Genomic DNA, 15,940 nt, shown 5'->3' on the forward strand with positions numbered 1-15,940 from the left:
ATTAAAATATTTTTTAGCACAAATCCTTTGGATCATCATTGATTCTTAAGGGGTTCATAAACCATTAAATAGGAACCAATGCTGTAATTTTTTTTTCTATTCTACAGAATCAAGTCCAAATAACTCAACTTGGCATTCAAGGCTTTCCATAATTTAGTCCCAACTTAACTTTCCTGATATATCTTCCAATATTGTCCCAAAAAAGGCTTGACTTGTCAATTAACATTTAAGTGCCTTAATAGGTATGCTAGATACCATGCTAAGTATCAGACACACAAAGACAAAACAGTCCCTCTTTTTAAAAAGTTTGGAGTCTAATGCAGACAAAATGCAATCAACCATGGACAAACAAAATAAATACAGGATAATTTGGAGATAATCTCTGAGGGAAAACACAACGTTTTTATAGAAAGTGGAATTTTTAACTGAGACTAGAAGCTAGGCAGTCCAGGAATAGGATATGAGGGAAAGAATCCTAGGCATGAGGGGGACAACCAGTAAAAACACATGGTTGGGAGATGCAGAGACTTGTGTGTGAGGAACAGCAAAGAGGTCAGTGTCACTGGATTATAGAATATATGGAGTAAGGTGTAAGAAAAAGACTGAAGGGTAGAAAGAACCACATTATGTTTGGCTTTTAAAAGCCAAACAGCTGATTTCTATTTAACTCTGGGGCTAAAAGGAAAGAAATTAACTTTATTGAATAGGGGTCTAGTCAAATTGTTCTGATCACTGCTGTTCCTTGAAGAGTTTTAAATTTCCCATCTTTGCACTTCTGTTCCAAGGTTTCCCTCCACCCGGATTGCTCCTTTACCTTTTCTTTCCCCTTATATAAATTCTATCCATTTTTTTCAAGGTCCCACTCAAATTCCAAGTCTTCCCTATTTACCTTCCCCCCTCACTTTTCATTTTCCCAAACTCTATTTACTATTTATAGCACTTATTTGGCATTATTTACTGCCTTGTATTGCAAAATATCTTCACATGTCTATGAGTCATCTAGCTAGATAAGTTCTTTGAATGGAGAGAGTTGGTTTCCACACAGTTCCGAGAGCCCTTGAAGACTATAGAAGTCACTAAAAAAAATCTGTGAATGCATTTTTCTTGGAAACAACAAAGGAAAGGTAATAAAAAAGAGAATAATTTAATTTGTATTAAGAGTATTCTTTAATGAATATTATTTTCACACTGTTCTTATAATCTTGTAACAGAACCCACAGAGTCTTGCTTTTCTTTAATGGTATTAAATGCTTGAGTAAAAACATTTACGAGTACCCCACCAGCCTGAGAGTGCTAGGGTAGCTTTTGCGCATTCCCATACATTTTTCCTGGTCAATAAAGAGAGAGTATGATTTGACAGCCAGGTCATGTTCCAATGTAGCTTTGGCATGAGCCAATGCTTGTAGGGTGTCCTCAGCATCTCTCAGTCGCTGCTGCAAACTCTGGATTGTGTCATCAATTTCATGAACCTCATTAACAAGGCTGCAAAATAATAATAAACAGACATTCCGTGATCCCATGGCTGGTTTCCAGTTAAATTTAATTCATATGCTATTTACTGAATGTTCATAGGACATATAGTCACTATTGTTGTTGTATGGATGTGTATAAAACAGTATTTCATAGATGTTGGATCACACAAGTACAAATTAATATCAAGTCATAGGAAGATAGGCAGACAATGTGGTATGGTAGAAAGAACACTGGATTTGAAGTCATAAAACCTGGGTTCAAGTGCTAAGTCTCTGACTCAAATAAAAGAAAATATTCTGATAGGGTATTCTGGGCTCTGCTCAAAAAATTCTCCAATTAGTTTTTCTTATGGTATTGCATTATACTTGGTTTCCATGGAATGAACTAAATATCTTGATGAATACCACTGGGATTTGACAGAGTTGTTCTATTTTCTGATTTTTTTTCTGTTAATGTTTGTCTGATGCCCATCATGATTACCTACAGAAATTCTATTTCTTATCATCTCAAGATGATAGGTTTATACTATTTAAAGAAGAGACTTTAGAGATCCTCTAATTCTCTACAAGTTGGAGAAACTGGAGCATAGAGAAAATAAGTAGCAGGACTGGGATTTGAGTGCAGGAACACTGACTTCATGTCTTGTGTTGTTTCCACTATACCATGATGGCTTTCACCATAAACTACCCCCAGAAAGGCACCTAAAAACTTGTTTCTTTAAAATTCAGGGTCACAATTTTACCATTTAGGAGTTTCCATCAGGGATCTTAGATGGTATGTCTTCCAGAAAAATTGGGGAAGGCCAACCACTGACATATTACCCACCCTCCTGGAACTTTTAGATCTGAGGTTCTTTACCTTTTTTCTTTTCTTTTTTTCTTTCTTTTTTTTTTTGGATGGGGGAGGCAGGGCAATTAGGGTTAAGTGACTTGCCCAAGGTCACACCGCAAGTTGTGTCAAGTGTTTGAGAATGGATTTGAACTCAGGTTCTCCTAACTTTAGGGCCAGTGCTCTATTCATTGTGCCACCTAACTACCCTGGTTCTTTACCTTTTTGTGTCAATGGATCCTTTTGTCAGTTTGGTGAAACCTATTGATCCCTTTTCAGAATAATGTTTAAAATAGAACTTGTAGGATTACAAAGGAAACTAATTATACTGAAACATAGTTATTAAAAAAGGGGGGGTGGTGGTTAGGTAGAGCAGTGAATAGAGCACTGGCCCTGGAGTCAGGAGGACCTGAGTTCAAATCTGGCCTCAGACACTTAACATAAAAACTAGCCATGTGACCTTGGGCAAGTCACTTAATCCCAATTGCCCTACCCTCCCCCCTCCGAAAAGCAAAAAAAAAAAAAAGCAGGTAGGTGGTGCAGTGAGTAAAGTGCTGGCCCCGGAGTCAGGAGAACCCAATTTCGGTTCCAGCCTCAGACACTTAACACCCACACAAAAAAACTAGCCGTGTAACCTTGGGTAAGTTACTTAGCCCCAATTGCCCTCTAAAAGGAAAAAAGAAAAAAAAGGACACAAACTTCAGGTTAAGTACTCCAATTCTAGAACTTTTGTAACCCTTTATTATATAAATGTCCTCTTTCTATTTACAGACACTAGACAAAAGCCCACATCATTCAGTGGTAATACTGACCAGTGAAAAGATTCAAAGACTGTTGGTCCTTTCTGGTTGTTCCTGTAAATATCAAAGGTTTGTCTCAAAGTTTGAATCATGCATGTCTAAAGTAAGTGACTAGTACAGTGAAAATGTGAAAGGTTTATTTATCAGCTACAGTTTGTTTGATAATATACTCCTTCCCCCCAACTTGGACATCTGTGGTAATTATAAATCAAATATATACAGACAAGTGCTGGCCTGCTGTAATGTAATGCCAAAAGAAAGGCAACTTCCCAGGTTCAGAATACCAGCATAGGTGCTCTCCATTTTATTCAGTGACCAACCAAGAACAGAGAAGATCAAAACATGACATCATTCCAAATACAGCATTTACTAAATGTGATTAAATAATCTACAAGGACTACCCCACCCCAGGACCTTCCAATCATTCAATCAATTACAAAGTCCCTGTTCTAAATACTTCTCCACCCCTAGGCTATACCTTCATTTGGTCCACCACAAAACCCCTCTTCTCGAATGGAGATTAGTTTCCAAACATAGTACCTTCATTAGTCAATCACAGAGCACAATAAGGTCAAAAGTTCCCCACCCCTGGATCACAATTGAATCTACCCCAGAGTTACATCAAGTTTAAACACAGCACTTAATACCCAAATGGAGGTCTTTTCTTCATCTTGACACGAGGCAAGTTCTCAGCAATCTTAGTTCCTGGGGAGACAAGGCTTAGCAAGGCCATAAGATACATTGCCAGTCCCTTCATGAATTTATCCTCTGTCTGTAGAACAGTCCTAGAACCCCTGAACACATTAGCAAAGCCCTCTCCCAGGATTTCTGTAAACATACAACAAGAAAATCCTTCTTCAGGACTTCTGAACCAACAGAAAGGCTCCCAGACCCCTGCAACAACAGCACTGTCCTTCACCAGTGGACAGTATTCACTCTGTCTGCAGGACAGTCTCCAGACCCCTGCAACAACAGCACTGTCCTTCACCAGTGGACAGTATTCACTCTCTGTCTGCAGGATAGTCTCAGGGCTTCTTAGCGAACAGCCAGGTTCCAGGACTTCTTCAACAAAAGGACTGTCTTTCACCAGTGGACAAATCTGGCAAAACAACATCAAAACAGACAGACAAAGTACCAGCAAAACAGCCATGTCTCCTCAGTCCTTGGCAGCTCAGGGGGCAGGTCTCAAAAGTCCAGGGCAATTCAAAGTGGCCACCAGCAATTCTCCTAGTCTCTCTCTCCCCACGAGGTGCTGCTTCCAAAAAGATCCTCTGCCTCTCTCCTGTCTCTCCAAATCTACGTCACCAGCTCCTCCCAGTTCAGGACTTTCTTTTCACATCAAAAAGTCCATCCCACAGGTGGAATTAACAAGCTCTGTGTTTTAACACAATCAATTTGAAAACCAAGCCAATACAGGGGAATCTTTAATTGCCATTACTATCACACCTGCTGGGAAAAATTCCTAGGAATCATAGCCAAAATCCGGGGCTTTAACGTCAAAAAAAAGATATAAGCACCCAGAAAGAAAGTTCAAGAATTGAGAAGTCACAGTCAGGACCACACAAAATTCAATGGATGTCCCTATGAGGAACAAAGAGCTTGCAATATAATTGCCCAAGAGGCTGAAGAGATAGGCTTACAACCAAATATAATTTACCCAGAAAAACTGAGTATATAATCCTATTTCTGAAAAAATGGACCTCGGATAAAATAAGGATTTTAAACATTCCTGATTTTAAAAAAAAAACAGAAATAAGTAGACACTTAGAAATACAAACAAAAGAGTTAAGAGAAACATAAAAACTGAAAATAAAAATGATCAATCAGAAGGGAATATACAAAGGAGGAAATGTTTGCATTCTAACAGAGAAAAAGAAACGAATTTCCTCTGAGAAGCAAAATGTCAGCATGATTTATGGAATGAGCTACATTAAGATAGAGGAGAGGCCTTTGTAGTAACTTTGTTATGTTTATATAATCTTAAAATAGAAAAGGGAAGTGAAGGGAAAATGAATATGTCAAGGAAGAAAGGAGAAACTGTAGGGGAATTTATTATTTTATATAATCTGTATGAACAAGTAAATCACACACACACACACAGAGCAATGTGTGGGGCACTGAGTGTCACTTAAACCTCACTTACATGTGAACCAGTCAGAGTAGGGAGGAGAACATACAGAATTTAACATAGAAATACATTCAAGCAAATGGGAAAAGGAGGAACCTGGGAGAGGAGAGAGAGAAATAAGAGGAAGGGATATATCAATCAAAAACAAAATAAACACTAACAACAAAAGGTAGATTGTGAAAAGAGTTTTCCAAGAAAAAAAAGAGTGACATCCTGAGATTGAGGTTTGAGTAAGAGGAAGAAGGAAATGGAGGGGAACAAAATTATGTCTAACAGAGATCATGTTTCTTTCCTATCACTACTCTTGTCTTTGTAAAGAAGGGGCAGGTGTGAATAGGAATGGAATTAACTCACCCATAAAATGGAAGAGGATAGAATATTAGATTATAAAGCAGAATCCAACAAATATTGTCTACAAGAAATACACTCGAAACATAAATATTTGCAAAGAGTTAAAACAAGGGGTAGGAACCAATGTTGGGAAAGATTTGAAAGCAAAATTAAAAGGGGATGGCAGAGGATGAAATGGATAGATCATTTCATGGAAGCAAGGAACATGAGTTTGGACAGACTCTGGGAGATAGTGGAGGATAGAAGCTGTTATGGTTTACGGAGTCACAAAGAGTTGGACATGATTGAATGACTGAACAGCAACAACAACAAAAGACAGTTTCAGAGAAACCTGGGAAGACTTGTATAAAGCAAAACCAAAACAATTCATCAACTGTTATTACAATGTCATAAAGACAAACAAGTTAGAAAAACTTAAGAACTCTGATCATTGGAACCATGCTCCAGGGAATTGATTATGAAGCAGAGGTAATAGATTCAGTGTTGAATGAGATACATTTTTTAGACATGACCAATGCAAGTAATTTTGATTGACTGAATATTTAGTACAAGGATTTTTTTTTCCCTAGCCGGGGGATGAGGGAGGGAGAGCAAATATGAGTCACGTATATTAATCATTCACTATTTTATATTTCCATTGAGGACAGATTAATTCAAATAGGTTTAAAGTGCAAGTGAATTTAAGTTAGATATAAGAAAGGACTGTAAGACTTGCTAACTACTAAAGCTGATAAGAGATGATAGTTTTGTAAATCATTCTGAAATGTTTAGTATGTCATAGAAATGAATGTCCTTCACTGAAGTACCATAAAGTTTATGGCACTAGAAAATGCACATAAAATAACCACATTTAATTTCCTTCTAGGGAAATCCTAAAATAATTCTAAAAACTCCAACTGAGATTTATGATTAAGTCATTTCAGTAACATCAAGACCTCATCAAATGAAGTCAAACCCTTTTTATCTTCAAAAAAAAGTTTCAAACCTAACATTTCAAACTTCTTCCAAATGATTAATTCTTCTTTGGAAAAAAATAAACATTATAAATATAAAAAACACATGCACAAAACTATAATCAACAATGGCTGTTGAAGTCAAATATGAATGAAAAGTACTTTCTTCATTCATTAGTAGCCCCTTTGCACCACGAATTCCTGCCTTACCGTAGTTGGGCTGTGTCTCGGCACAGTTCTACATTTGGTCTTCTTGTACGCTCATCCAGTCTAGTGTGTGCCACCTTCAAAGGTGCTCCTTTGTCCCGAATGGCTTTTCGAATTGCTTGTATGGTCATTTCAGTTTGGAAGATTTCTTGTAGTGTCTAAAAGATTATAAAATATAAATAAATATTAAATTATACTGGGGAGTTTTCTCCCAGATGATTTTTTCTCCTTATAAGCTGTTGCTTTTCCATGTCAAGTGCTACCAGTGTTTTTCCTCTTCACCATAATCCTCATTTCAAAACTGTTCCTCCATCTCATTTGAGAAGGAGCTAAGATGCTATTCTATGGCCATTCTGTGTGACAGAATCTGATTTTTCTTTCACAGTTTGAGAAATCCATTACTTTTGAGATATTTTGCTTTGAATGTGGGAAGGTAAATGTAAAAAAAAATCAGCAAATCCCTTTCATTAGGTGTCAGCAAAATAACAACTTGACAGATGACTTCATCAAGTATTAGCTCTACTGGTGTGTGACAATTAACAAATTACTTACCTACTCTGAACTTTAATTCCTCATGTATAGAACAGGAATAAAAAGTATTTATATTACTTACCTGACAGGGCTATTGTAAGATATGTACTTTGTAAAGGTGTGTGATTATAATAAAATAGCTTATATTGTATAATATATAAAGATTTTACAAAGCACATTCATATATGTTATTTCAACTGACTCTGAAAATAAATGAATTAGATAGCCTTGGCATTGCTGTCTTCATTCGACAGATAATAAATTCATTTCTTTTGATCCTCCAAATATTCTTTCACTTATATCTTACTACCAGTATCTGAAATTGCTTTTGCCTTTCCATAGTTTTCACTTTTTGCCACAATATTTACTGAATTAAATCAGACCTAGGTCTAGACCTTCCAGAATTCCCTCAGTCTAGATTTATGTTTATCAGAAAATTCCTTCTACTGCCAATTATTCCTAACAGGAGTTCTTGACATCCTGAGCTCACAAGCCTGTTACAAAGACTAGGAATATCCAGCTCAGAAGCCATTGCAATGTGAGCTCCTGAGGAACTCACCATGCTTTTGCCACTATCTCCAGCACTTAGCCGTCACCTGGAATACAGTAAGTGCTAAATAAATTCTTTTTGATTGAGTGACTAATCTATACTCATGGAAAGACATAAAGCAAAAGAAGGCTCCTCTAAGCTACAACATGTCTTCCAATTGTTATATGTAAGTAGTCATCATTTTTGCAATATGAAGGAAGGTGTTTTGAGCCTGTGGTCCACAGGGGCCCTCTAACTACCATTCACTGGAGGGGGTGTGAAGAGAGAGAGAGAGAGACAGAGAAAGAGAGAGAGAGAGAGGGAGAAGGGAAAGAGACAGACAGACATAGAGACAGAGATAGAGACAGAGAGAGTGAGAGAGAGAGGGGAGAGAAAGAGAATATTCATTAGATTCAGTAAAATTCATTAGATTTGGAAATTAAGAGATCATTGGTAACTTGGGAGAAAGTAGTTTCAACTGAATGACGAGGTCAGAAGAATTTCTAAATTGGAGAGGATAATCACTGACAGAAATAGACCCAGCTCTGACCATGCTGTCCCCATCCATGAAATTTCCTTTGTGACTCATTTCTGACCTTATCAGTTGGGTGCACTTCGCAGGAGGAATAAAATGTTTCCTTATAAGCATCAACAGGGGTCACACAGGGGCCAAAGCTGCATTTATGCCCAAGGATCTGGCAGAGGGGGACAATGGTAGAGTCCAAGGAATTGCTCAGCCCTGGCAAAGAAGGTAGCACTTCAGAGGAATTTGGCCATGGCAGAAGAAGCAGAGTTAGAGAGTTTACCAAAGGGCAGTGCTGGCAATAGTGCTGGAAAGCTGGCATCATAGTCTTTGCTTACTTTTCTCCAGAACTGATATGCTCACTCCACAAAGCTATCAGTATAATACCTAGTGGTCAACAGACAACTCTTTTACAGGGATTCTTGGAGAATCAAGAGGTGGCCCTGGTGGAGAAGTATCTTGTCTTCTAATAAAAGGGAAAATAAGAGATAAATCATAAATAATAAAGCCCTGCATTATTCTCCAGATGCCACAAAGAAGGGAGAAGTCCCTCAGCAAAGAACTCTGAAGGAGCAAATATTTGATATACCTCTTTCCCCTCCATCCATGGGGCACCCAAGAAGGTGACAATCTTGGCATGAGAACTAGGGAATAGATACAGTGCAAGGAAAGTCTCAGTATAGACATTTGATACTGAGGAAAGTCTGCAAAAAGATAATGACCTCTTAGCTACCTTGGAACAGATGGAAAAGGGTCACAACTTCATTAGAAATAGGAGTGAAGGAGGAAATAGTTGGGTGTGCCTGAGTGATATGATATGCCTGTTTTTTTTTTTTTTTTGAGTTGAGTATGAGTTGAGCTGAGAGGGTGGAAGAAGGTGAAAAGTGGAAGAATTAGTGGGATAGTTAATCAGATTGGGAGGTGTGAAAAGATTGTCTTGCTCCAGTGAGGTACCAATTGAGTTTATGTAACAAATTTTTTTGGTGATTCAATCAATAAAATTTTGTGATTTTCTTCATCTCAGTTATGCATATAAATAGGAGTTAAATAAGTAGATGGTGAGAGTATGCCAGGGTTGGGATTTGGTCAGGTGTGATTGGTGATATAATAAAGGGGCAAGGGATTCAAGAATAGATCAGAGTTTAGAACTGAACTGGTTCACCAAGAGTTTGAGATAGGGAAAAGAGAGTATAAGCAGAGCAAGAGTAATGGTTTGACAAAGAAAAAAGGGTGGTGGGAAAATAGGCACTTTAGTTTACTGTTAATGGAGCTGTCAATTGGTCGCCATTCTGAAAAGCAAAAAGTTTCTGAATAACTACATACCCTTTGATCCAGCAATACCACTAAAGAAAGAGGAAAATGACCCATATGTTATAAAAATGTCTATAGCAAATCTTTTTCGCAATGGCAAAGAACTGGAAACTAAGAGGGTGCCCATCAATTGGCTAAACAAATGGCACATATATGAATGTAATGGAATACTATTGTGCTGTAAGAAATGATGGAAATAATTTTAAAGGGATCTGGGAAAATTTGTATGATGAAAATAAGCAGAAATAATAATACAGGTAATAATAATAAGTGAAATAAGCAGAAGCAAGAGAAAAATTTATATGATAGAAACAACATTGTAAAGACAAATAACTTTGAAAGACTTAAGAAATGTGATCAACGCAATAACCAATCATGGAGGAGAGATGATTACAAATTGCTATCTGTCTCTTGACAGAGAGTTGATAGATCCAGCATGCTGACTGTATACATATATATGTATATGTGTGTATATATATATATGTGTATGTGTACACACACACACACACACACACCATGGCCAATGTCATATTTATATTCCCAATGTGGAAATTTGTTTTGCTTGACTATAAATATTTGTTTACAAAGGTTTATATTTTTTTTCAATGGGGGATGGGAGTTGGGAAAGAAAATAGATTTATGTGAAAAAATATAAATTTCATAAAACTTTTTTTTTTGCTTTTTGGAGGCCAATTGGGGTTAAGTGACTTGCCCAAAGTCACATGGCTAGTAAGTGTGTCAAGATAAGTGAGGCCAGATTTGAACTCAGGTCCTCCTGACCCCAGGGCCATTGCTCTATTCACTGCACCACCTAGCCACCCCATCATAAAACTTTTTAAAAGAAAAAACAGAGGGCTTGAAGGAATAGAAGTCACAATGAGGCTGAAGAACAGGGCTAGAGATCATAAGATATAAGGAAAAATGAAATGATAAAAGATTCTGATCAGATATGGGAATCTGGACATTCATAAACATATAGGGTATGATTATCTCTTAGTAGTTGAGTTGAAGTGGTAGATAAAATCATGGGAACTGAGCAGAATGAGGAACTAGGAAATTAGGGCATTTGAGGGCTCATCAATATGTATGTTGAATCCCTTTTAGTATGAGGGCAGGAGTTGGGGTAGAAACAAGGACTGAGTTAGGAAAGGTAATATTGTGGAGGTCAATCAACAATGGTCCCCAGGGCCTGGGTTGGATGATAAATTTATATAGCACGAATTTCAAAAGAGGGAGTGTTGCTAAATAATGGTAGTAGAAAGAGAGTATGAAAGTGGCGAGGAGTATTGTGAATCCTCCTTGCTAGTCCTCTACCACCAGTGAGGCAGAGATCTATGAGTGAAAGTACAATCCATAATAGAAAGAGTAGCCAGGGATGTAGCTTATTTAGGAAGAATCCAGGCCTCAGTGAGTTCTAGAAGATGGAAGGAGAGAAAATGGAAAAGGTTTAAGAGCAAAGGAAGTGTGTTAATTATGGAGCAAGTGTTCCAGGAACCACAACAGAAGGTGCATAAGGTAGAGGGTGATGGTATAAAGGAAGAGGCATGATGGATGGGGAACACCATTTGTACATTGGCAACTGAGACAGAATCAATAGGATTGGGAAAGAATAATGACAGAATATGTTAACTACTCAGAAATAAATCCAGATAGAGTATCACCAGTTGGGAAAGAGTTCTATTGAAGTTCTGTTCTTGGAAGCAGAAGATTAAGACTGTTTCAGGTCTGGTAGATGCTGCTGCTATATTCTGTAAGGCCTGCTGTATATAGAAGGCAGGTGCAAAAGTATTTCCTTTATATACTTCCTAGTTATAATAAATGATTATAATACTTAAATTTTTGAGGTATTTTGATCTACTTAACTAAAGACAGTGTAATTTTTTATCTCTCTTGCTCATATAATTAGTGGAAGTTTTTTTTTTCATCCTGGATTTGTACTTTTTCATAAACCTCTTTGTGAAAAACAGCATGTGTTTCTACGAGGGTTGGCTTTGGTTAGGCTACAGTCTGGATAGAGTGAAGATAATTGAGCCATATGATGATAAAACCCAGGATCTTGGCTTTGTTGTTTCATGTTGTGGCCAAATGAATAATGAAATACTAAAAAGAACTGGTTTACCTTTGCTAAATGCATCTGAATCTTATTTTTGGCATCTCCTGTCTCAGAAATACGAGTGGTGAAAGCAACATTGACTGCATTGAACTGATTCCACATCTCATTTGCAGTCACAATCAATAGGTTTTCAATATCATTTCTCATTTTGGCAGAAGCTGCCCTTTCACTCTGAGAACGCAGAATGTTGTCATCAGTAAACTTGGCCCATGATTCTGGCACTGAGATCCTATGAAAATGAAACAAATTCAATGGTGAAATAGTCCAGATAGGCTATAGGCCTAATATGGTGTATTAATAAGGAATTCAGATTTAGGTTTTAATTGCTCTTAATATTTTTGTTATCAATTATATCATAATATAACTGATCTTAAATAATTTAGTTTAAATCTATCCAGAGCTAGGATAGCAGAAGTGAGACTGGAAGTGAAGGGTGAGGGACAAACCCAGGAGTGGACACTGGGGAGTTCCTGAAAGCTCACAGTAAAGATAAAACTAGAGAACAGAAACAAAGTAAATCATTATAATCCAGGAAACACACATGTACTGAAGGGCTAAGGCAAAGAATATTGGGGGGGGGGAACCAAAAAGCTGTCACAGGCCATGGGACACATAAGTATATGAGGTCAGAATTGGTTAAGTTCAAGAACAAGTTGAGTAGTTAGAAATACACATATGAGGTATTTGAAAATGAAGTCAAAGATTCTAGGAAACATTATTTGCTCTGTAATGAGAGGATCTGGGTTGAAACCCTATCTCTGATGCTTACTATCTTTGTGACTCCTTGGACAGGTCACTTAATCTCTCTGGGTCTCAATTTTCTCATCTGTAAAATAAGATTTGAAATAAATGGTCTCTGAGGTTGCTTTGTGAAACAAACATCAGGTATTGGTAAAAATTAGGTCAAGATTAGGCAGTGGCTTATAAATCAAGCAAGCAGTCTTGAGCTAAAGAATAGTAAAAAGATAAAATTTTCAGTAAGATAGCATGGTGGTGATCAGCAAGTACTTAGGAGAGAAGGGGCATGTAGGTGCTAGAGATCAAGGCAAAAGAACAAGTAAAAAATCAGGCAAACAATGAAAAAAAGAGCTTAAAATGAGGCAATTAGAAGCCTCAGATTGGAAAAGGTGTCAACATCAAGGCTCAATCAAACCAGAGATGGCAAGTACAGAAAGAGGTAAACTAGTTCTAAGGAAGAGGGTAAGGGGTTTAACCTGGCTGGAGTGGGAAGTGTGGGGTCAGAGAAAAGGGCAGACCCCAAATTATACATAAAGAGTATTTATTAGTAGCAATAATAATAGCAAGAATTTACATGATACTATATCATTTATAAAGCACTATACATATTATGATTTCATTTTATCCTCACAGCAATCCTGGGAGGTGCTATTATTATCCCTATTTTTACAGATGAGAAAATGGGTTGAGAAAGGTTAAGTGACTTGCCTGTGGTCACATAACTAGTAAGTATTTGAGGTTGCATTTGAACTCAGGTCTTCCTGACTCCGGGTCACTGCTCTATCCACTATGCCTTCTAGTTGCCACAAAATAATTGATTATTCTCCAATGGTCTGGGTAATAGAATCATCATACTACTAGACCACCATTCTTATAGTTATGGGTTTACATTAAGGTCAGGTGACATTAAATCTTTCTAAAAATCAGGTTTATGGAAATGGCATATATGAGAGAGCATAATTTGACCATTTTACTGGAAATGTAGATTGTTCTATAAATCATTTGACTGTGATAATTAATATTCCTGAAGACTACTAAAGCAGTAGCCACACAAAATCCTTGTTTAACAATCAAGCATAGACACTTCAAAAATATATTTGACTTACGTAGCATCGACACGTTCCACACCTCTATAGTAACTTATACCATCTGAGGTGTTTCGCAGGTGGTGACACTTATCATCAATCCGAAAGGCTGTCTGTTTATCACTTAGATCCTTCTCAAGCTCATGTTGAGAGGCTCTGTCAGCTCTGAAGAAAAAGGAGGAAAACTTTTGGATTTATGTTAAAATTAATACAATTAAATGTGATTATAAAAACATTACAATGAAATTTGCTGTCACAGGATCTCACTGCTTGAATGCAATTTGCCTTTTAGCAGAACAGTAGTCCTATTTGGAACTATTTTTGTAAACATTTATTTACATATACAGAATCTATTTATCTCCTACCAATCCTACCTCCTCCACCTACTTTGGCAACTTGTTGAAGTAGAGAAGCACCTTCCCACAATTTGCCATGTTCCAGAAGACACAGTAATTAAAACCAGAATATTATGCATTCTGTTCCTTCTCTTTACTTGTTTTGTTCTTCTTTTCTTACTACTTGTCCCTTTTCTTCCTCTCATACTTGAGTATAGTTCACTTTTTATTTCTAATACCTCATTCCCCTGAGTCCAGGAATTGGCCAAAGTTAGAAGGCAAGACCAATAGGAAAAGTTCAACATTTCTACTGTGAGCTAGAATCAGTTAAAGAGAAGAAATGTTGTAGAAGAAATTTCTATATTAGGTAGGAGGTGGGACTATATGATCTCTAAGGCCCTTTCTAGCTGTGGATTTTTTGATTCTTCTGATTTTCAAGATAATTATTGGTAATAATTAACATTGCAAAGATGGTGGAGTAAAGGCAGGGACAGGGACTCACCTGAGTTCTTCCTGAAGGTCTCCCCCTCCAAATACTTTTAAAAAATGACTTTAAACAAATTCTAGAGAAGAACACCCCACAAAAAGATGGAGGGAAACAAATTTCTAGCCCAAGACAACTTGGAAGTTTGGCAGGAAAGGTCTCTTGCATCAGGGTGAGAAAGAGTACAGTCCAGCACAGGCCATGCCAGCACAGAGTGGGCTCAAGCAAACCAGAAGCAGGCCTTGCTGTTTCAGTCACCAGCAGCTTCAGGGACAGTGGCTGCTTCCAGAGCTTTCAGTCCACAGATTGCAAGGGGTGAACAACTAGTCAGAAGGAGATTACAGGGCTCTTTCTGCATGTACTGAGGCAGGACTCTGTTGCTTTGCCCATACTTGGATCTAGGTTGTAGTTCTGGGTGATAGTCTTAGGGTGAAAAGGAGCACTAGCATAGCAGAACTTGCAGCTACAATGGTAAGGTGAGCCTCCTCACAGTTCCAGGGCAGAAAAGAGTGCTTGTGGTCATTCACAGGCCAGAAATGTAGTAAACACATCTCCTTAGATCATACCACCTTGGAAGAACTGAAATACTGTTGTTTTACACTTGAATTAAAAATTATTAATTTTGCAAGTACAAGATAGTGGGATGAATAGTAGTTCAACCAAAAAATGCTCTGAAGACTTTAGTGTAATACAAACTCATAATAAATCAATGGTGTTATATATGAACGACAATAACAAAAATTTATGAAACCTTAGGCTGCATTAAGAGAGGCATAATATTTAGGATTAAGGGACATGACAGTCCTCTTATGCTCTGCTTCTAATCAGTTCCCTTTTAGGAAGTATACTAATAAATTGGAGAATATTCAGAAAAGAGCAATCAAGAAGGTGGAAAATGGCCTAAAGACCATGTCATATCAGGATCAGTTGAAACACCTGGGTAAGTCTAATCTGGAAAAGAGAAAATTTAAAAGAGATGTGTTCAAATCAAGTTTGTCTTGTGGAAAAGGGATTAGTTTTATTCATTTGATAGGGCAGAACTTGAAACAACAGGTGGCAATTGTAAAGAAGCAGATATAAAAATGCCATAAAAGAAAGAGCTTCCTAACAGATAAATCCAAAATTGGAATAATCTGCTTCAGTACAAAGCAGGAAGTAGGTTCTCCTCTCACCAATAGTCTTTGATCAAAGATTGGATGACTACTCTGAAATAGGCTTCTTGGTTTGTTTAAAAAGATGACTTCTGAGATCCCTTGCAATTGTGAGATCCAGTGATATCCAAGTCTGGGAGAAGTCAGTTTTTGTCTTAGAGAGTGACTGAGAAAGTCTTTCATTTACAGCTTCTTAGAGTTTTAAGACAGTGGTACAGTTTATATTTTATCTATAAAGATTTATATTTTTATCTGTATAGATATTTTATCTATATAGATATGGATATAGACACAAACATACAAAACACAGAATTAAAGACTAAAAAACTCTAATGTGCACATCAGGAAAGGCAAAAGCATAAATTTGTTAATTTGGTTTCTATTTATATTTCTACTTTCA

General features: G+C 37.2%; 1 protein-coding gene across 1 annotated transcript in view; it reads right to left on the minus strand.

The window, feature by feature from the left end:
* Positions 1-1,162: 1,162 nt before the first annotated feature.
* The window catches only part of TEKT3 (tektin 3), a 60,735-nt gene continuing 45,957 nt past the window's right edge, over positions 1,163-15,940 (minus strand). The window contains exons 4-7 of the mRNA XM_069076009.1: positions 13,592-13,735; positions 11,754-11,976; positions 6,744-6,898; positions 1,163-1,482 (exon numbers count right to left, since the gene is read on the minus strand). Coding sequence (XP_068932110.1) covers positions 1,266-1,482; positions 6,744-6,898; positions 11,754-11,976; positions 13,592-13,735 — 739 coding nt within the window. The 3' untranslated portion in view covers positions 1,163-1,265. The remainder of the gene's footprint in view (positions 1,483-6,743; positions 6,899-11,753; positions 11,977-13,591; positions 13,736-15,940) is intronic.

This window comes from Petaurus breviceps, unplaced genomic scaffold, assembly GCF_028583685.1.
Source record: "Petaurus breviceps papuanus isolate PSGF00001 unplaced genomic scaffold, PetGlider_PUasm1.0 90925, whole genome shotgun sequence".
Lineage (NCBI taxonomy): Eukaryota > Metazoa > Chordata > Mammalia > Diprotodontia > Petauridae > Petaurus > Petaurus breviceps.